This window comes from Nestor notabilis, unplaced genomic scaffold (assembly GCF_000696875.1).
Source record: "Nestor notabilis isolate BGI_N333 unplaced genomic scaffold, ASM69687v1 scaffold24850, whole genome shotgun sequence".
Taxonomy (NCBI): domain Eukaryota; kingdom Metazoa; phylum Chordata; class Aves; order Psittaciformes; family Psittacidae; genus Nestor; species Nestor notabilis.
In genome coordinates this window covers 25607-31237 of record NW_009911003.1, presented here as the reverse complement: position 1 = coordinate 31237, position 5631 = coordinate 25607, and the positions used below count along the sequence as shown (strand labels likewise).

The following is a 5631-nucleotide window of genomic DNA, read 5'->3' as shown; positions in this document are numbered from 1 at the left end:
CAAGGGGAGACCTTAGAGCAGCTCCAGTGCCTAAAGGGGCTCCAGGAAACCTGGAGAGGGGCTTTGGACAAGGGCCTGTAGGGACAGGACAAGGAGAATGGCTTTAACCTGCCAGAGGGGAGATTGAGATGAGCTCTGAGGCAGAAGCTCTTCCCTGTGAGGGTGCTGAGGCGCTGGTACAGGGTGCCCAGAGAAGCTGTGAATGCAACTTTAAGGTTGCTTCCACCCAAAACCATTCTGTGACTATATATGAATATTATCTAAATGAATGTAATACTTGAAATGTGGCACATGTGCATATTTAGAATCATATTTTTGTTAAAGTTCTACCTGATTGTGCTCAATATAGTTACTGGTATCAGGCTGACTTTTTTTTTCTTGAATGCTTGTAACTTGCTTTCTATTTTAATATTTATTTTTCTGAATTAGTTCTGAGCTGATACTGTAAATGAAATGGAAATAATATTGTTCTGTATGCAATTTTTCATGGCTCTCTGGTTAGTAGTTCCTTTCAGTCTTTCTCTGCTTTCAGGCTGCACATTTTCAGTGAACATCCCTTACATGATTGATTGTAATAGAATTGATACATTCTATCTGTTCCATTCCTAATTTAATAGCCCAATGAGTTTGACACAGATTCCTCAGTGAAGTCATAATGGATATATTATATGGAGGTACCATGTTTTTTACAGAAGGGAAAACAAATTTCTGGAGGTCTGAATAGTCAGTGTGCATCTGCCTCAAGTTTTTCTGAATCCTTCAGAAAACAGAATCAAACTGATGTCCCTACACACTTGGTTTGTTTTTCTTCAGTCTTGCCCAGTGTGCACAGAGCAGATCTCTACTCCAGTCATTGTCCCTTGCATCTCCCTGTTTAAGAGATTTGAAATGATAATAAAGAGCCAATTATAAGTAGTACTACTCACTTTTAAGTTATTGCTGCATGGGATTGTTTCAAACACATGAGCTGCTGTAAATGTGATTGCTTTTTCTTTCTTTCCCCTCAATCAATAGCATGTACAACCTGCAGAAGTCAGATTGCTCATTTTGGAAAACATCCTTTTAAATCCAGCGTATGACGTTTATCTTCTGGTAGGAACATCGGTTCAGTACAGAGTTCAGACAATCAGGCAAGGGAAGATCACAGGTTGGTTCTGGTCTTTTTTCTTTCTTCGTTTTTTATTAATGCTCTGTGTGAATTTGTAACTGCTGAGAAATTTTTAATTGTGTTTAAACTACTATGTTAATATGTAACATCACATGTTGATCGAGCTGTACAGTTTCTTCTGTCAAAACCCCCCATGTCTTTAAAGGATATGTAAAGGTTTGTCAAGGACATGAAGGTGAGGGTTACAACAGGAGCTACTACTATTGGTTCAGGTGTCCTCGCTTGTTTCACATTGCCTGAGAAACTGTGACTGGCTTTCTTAGTTAAATCAAATTTAGATTAGTAACTTTCCAAAGAGGAATGTTTTCTTGACAAGTGGATTTGCTCTGTTTCTGCACATGTGGGTTAACTGGCTTTATCTCCAGTTCAAAGTGTGGGAGTTTGTAATTAGGTGCTTCCAAGGAGCCTGTGCTGGGAATAACTTGACGTTTTTATTTAGGAATCTAGGTTTTGTGAGGCTGGCAGGTGAGGTCACTGCATCAGCTCATAGTGCACCATGGAGCAGCAGTAGCTCTAGAAAGTAATTTGACTACTTCAGAAGCTGGGCATGAATTGGGTGTCAGGTCTAAAGCGATGGGATGATTGATACTGGTTGGGAATTGCAGCTTCAAAGAAACTGGGTGAGACGCTCATTTTCTGAGTGTAGTGTTGATGTAAGCACAGAAATGTTCTTTCTGTAAGACATCAAATGTACTGATTTAATGTTGCACTAGGCAGCAATAAAATTTCATCAGCAATAATTAGCATCATCAAACACTGTCACACTTGCTGTTATTGTTCCGTGTGTTGTCTTGTTTTATGCGCAGAATTACGGATGCCCTCAGATCAGTATGAGCTGCAGCTACAGAACAACGTGCCGGGTCCTGAGGGAGATGCCTCCTGGCCAGTTGCCAAGTTGGACCAGGCAAGCTCAGTTGTAACTGCACTGCGGCAGGGACAAACTAACCTCATACTGGGGCACAAGAGTATCCTTCCAAGGTGATGTTTTTCTATCCACATCTTTGTGGCAGGAGATAAAACTTCCACCCTTTGTAGCACAACCAGATGAAAATACCCACAACTTTACCAGTGGTCTTGAAAATCAGGGGCACCTAATGGAGCTATAGACAGCAGCAGTGATGTGAATTCCATCTCAACAGAGCTGCCTGGTGCCTTGAAATATTCTAAGAAATTAGGTTGGCAAAAGATCACTTGAATCATGTCTGTTCCCCTCAGTCAATGTGGAAATGTGGTGTGGCTTTATTTATAGATACTCTCTAGTGGCATCTCTCTGAACTGCTCTGTGTCTTTCAGGGTAGTGGGGATAACATTTATTTTCAGTGTACAATTAGCTTTAAATATCCGAAGATGCACAATAAGCCCCAGGAACATGCTGATTTTTAGTTGATTCTTCTCAAAACTTTTCTGTTCCTTTACTAAGACTTCAGGTATTCGCATGCAGGGGGTTTCCAGGCTGCCAAACAGCACTATCTATGTTGTGGATCCCGGGTATTTAGGTTGGTATTGGCTGCAGCTTTTTTGATTGCTCCAGATAATGTCTTGCCTTGTGTTTCTGTTGGTGTTTCTCTATGTGTGTATACATGCTTCCATTTCTTGTATTACTTTTCACAGAAAAGCAACTGTATTCATAGAAGTAGCTCAATGCAAAATAGGTTTAGTAGTAAATATTTATTTTCTTTCGTCTTTGTGCTCAGCAGCTTAAGACAATGAATGTGCATCTTCAGAGTGTGGGCACCAGAAGCAAAATGCTTATATCCATTATGTCAAGAGCCTGATGGCTTGTGCTGTTCAATATTTCCTGTTTTGTAGGATTTACAATTCAACCATGTGACAGATGGGTCCTAGAAACAGGGAGACTTTATGAAATTACAATTGAAGTGTATGATAAATCAAGCAATAAGGTGTATTTATCTGATGTAAGTTGAAATGTTGATATACTTCTGAGTGTCTTTCTCCTAAATCCTGTCTTTCTTTGAAATAAGTTGAGCAGTTTCTGATTTACATTGAGATAGGACATTTGAAAGCATCTTGTTTCTTGTCTTTTCCTTTTTTCCCATTGTTTTATTGTTGTTTTTAAATAAAGTACTCTGGATGATTCATGTGATTCTTTTAGGATGGAGGATTGAGGCTTATTCAGCCTGGAGAGGAGAAGGCTCTGGGGAGACCTTAAAGCAGCTTCCAGTGACTAAAAGGGCTACAAGAAACCTGGAGAGGGGCTTTGGACAAGGGCCTGTAGGGACAGGACAAGGCGAATGACTTGAACCTGCCAGAGGGGTGACTGAGATGAGCTCTTGGGCAGAAGCTCTTCCCTGTGAGAGTGCTGAGGCGCTGGCACAGGGTGCCCAGAGAAGCTGTGGCTGCCCCATCCCTGGCAGTGTTCAAGGCCGGGTTGGACATGGGGGCTTGGAGCAACCTGCTCTAGTGGAAGGTGTCCCTGACCGTGGCAGGGGGTTGTAGCTGGATGAGCTTTAAGGGCCCTTCTAACCCAAACCAGGCTGGGATTATGTGATTCTATGTGAAGATGCCCATTGGCATTTAAGTGCTGTAGGAAAACTGGAAGTAGTAGGACAGTGCGCTACAAACATGTAACACAGGCATTGCACTGGAAACTGCAAACCAGTGTCACTGCTGGGAGCAGTACTACATCTCATCAGTCCCTCCAACCGATTGTCATGTCTAGAAGTAGTCTTTCCTATTAAAGAATGAGGCATAAGGTAGTCTTACAACACTTGTGAGGAAGTACCTCTTTCAGCTGATCATGGGAAGAGCTTTGGTGATTAGCATTAAAACACTTCACTATTTGGTAGCTCAATAAGAGGAATTCTTGGTACCAGTTAGCAAATAGACAGTGGTCTTAAAAAAAAATAAAAATCAACAACCCCCTCCCCCCAATTTAAATAGCTTATTTGCAAGCAGAAAAGCTTCATTAAATTAGTGCTTTTCAGAATATCAGATTTCTGGGAATGTTACTTTATTTGCACTTTTTTGCTTCCTGAGATACAGAACTGAGTTCCAGCTACTGGGGCAGTACATTTGCACATTCCTCCCCTTTTGTTGTTCTTAAGAATGCCAAAATTAAGTAATTATTGCAAAATATGGATTATTTGATGGTAAAAATACTGGTACTTTTAATGTTAAATTACATGTTGCTGATAATTTAAATAAGTAAATGTTTTCTGTGGAGTTAATGTCTAAAATATGTAATCTTGTTGAATGACTGAAACATGCGTAGGGAAAAATTCTTACTCAGCTTCAGATAAATTTCTTTGAACTCTGTTATTAAACAATTGTTCTCAGTGATGTGTTGCTGATATGTTTCTGGCTGGTTTTACAACTTTAATGTCAGTTACCTGGGGTAATATCTTTTGAATGTTCTTGTTTTAGAATATCAGAATTAATGCAGAGCTGCCCAAAGAATATTTTGAAGTGCTGAAGTTGTCTCTGAATGGATCATATCATTATGTGAAAGCAATAAACGAGGGTCAGACTGTTCTTGATGCTGCACTGACATCGGTAGTGGATCAGGTATGTTTTTATAATAACTATTCTGCTTTACTAGGTAGGCCTAAATATAAGCTACTTGTGCAATAGTGACTTAATAGTGACATAGTAAGAGGAAACCTGGGAATTACATCGGTCTAAGTTGTCTTCGTTTAAACAGAACCAAATTCTAAAATCCTTACTTCAGGAAAACTGCCAATTAAGTCAACAGAGGATTTGCCTAAATAAAGACACTGGGATTCTTCTACAGATCATGCGGCAAATACAGTGGTGCACAGCACTGATTTGTTTTTTCATAGCAGATGCTAATGTGGGCACATCTCGTTTCCTTGTGCCGGTGCAAAGCTCCTCTCACAGTCTCTGAGTGAATTTTACAAGTTATTGTGGTAGGATCATCAGTGTCATACCCTGGCCTTGTTCTGCATTCACTTACATTTGGAAAGTTTTCTATCATTTGGTAAGTGATGTTAAATGCTGGAATGAAGATCTGCCAAATATATCAGCCTGAAAATTAATGTTTGTTAACTTTGTGCTAGTTGGGCAGGCTGCTGAATGTATGGCTAACCAGGGCACGTGCTGTGCAAGTGATGGGCTTTGCTTGAAACTTGGAAAAGTTCACCACTTCAACCCGTTTGCTGTGAAATCGCTTTAGTGATTCCTTGAGTAGGATTTAGTAGATCCTTGTATCTGACAAGCCATGCTCAGTCTCTGTGTCACAGAGGTACTCTTGGATGAGGTCTGCGGCAGCTGTGAAAGTTTTCCTTCAGAGCTCCAGTAAGAAACGGCGTGTTGTGCCAGAGGGTTATGGCGTTACAATGCAGCAAAGTGGTAAAGGCCAGTGTTTAGGCATGGGCTGAGGAATGGGTCTGTTAGACTGAAGTTTGTCTCCGTCTCCTGCATCGTGAAATGAGCAAAGAGGAAATGCAGGTGTGGCGTTACCGAATTAGTTCCCCAGACAGGGT

General features: G+C 40.7%; 1 protein-coding gene across 1 annotated transcript in view; it reads left to right on the top strand.

Annotated features, from left to right (window-relative positions):
* Positions 1-1014: 1014 nt before the first annotated feature.
* The window catches only part of LOC104404291 (nuclear pore membrane glycoprotein 210-like), a gene marked incomplete at both ends in the record, with an annotated part of 29724 nt that continues 25107 nt past the window's right edge, over positions 1015-5631 (top strand). Inside the window, 5 exons of the mRNA XM_010012688.1 lie at positions 1015-1147; positions 1975-2133; positions 2596-2664; positions 2978-3084; positions 4553-4693. Coding sequence (XP_010010990.1) covers positions 1015-1147; positions 1975-2133; positions 2596-2664; positions 2978-3084; positions 4553-4693 — 609 coding nt within the window. The remainder of the gene's footprint in view (positions 1148-1974; positions 2134-2595; positions 2665-2977; positions 3085-4552; positions 4694-5631) is intronic.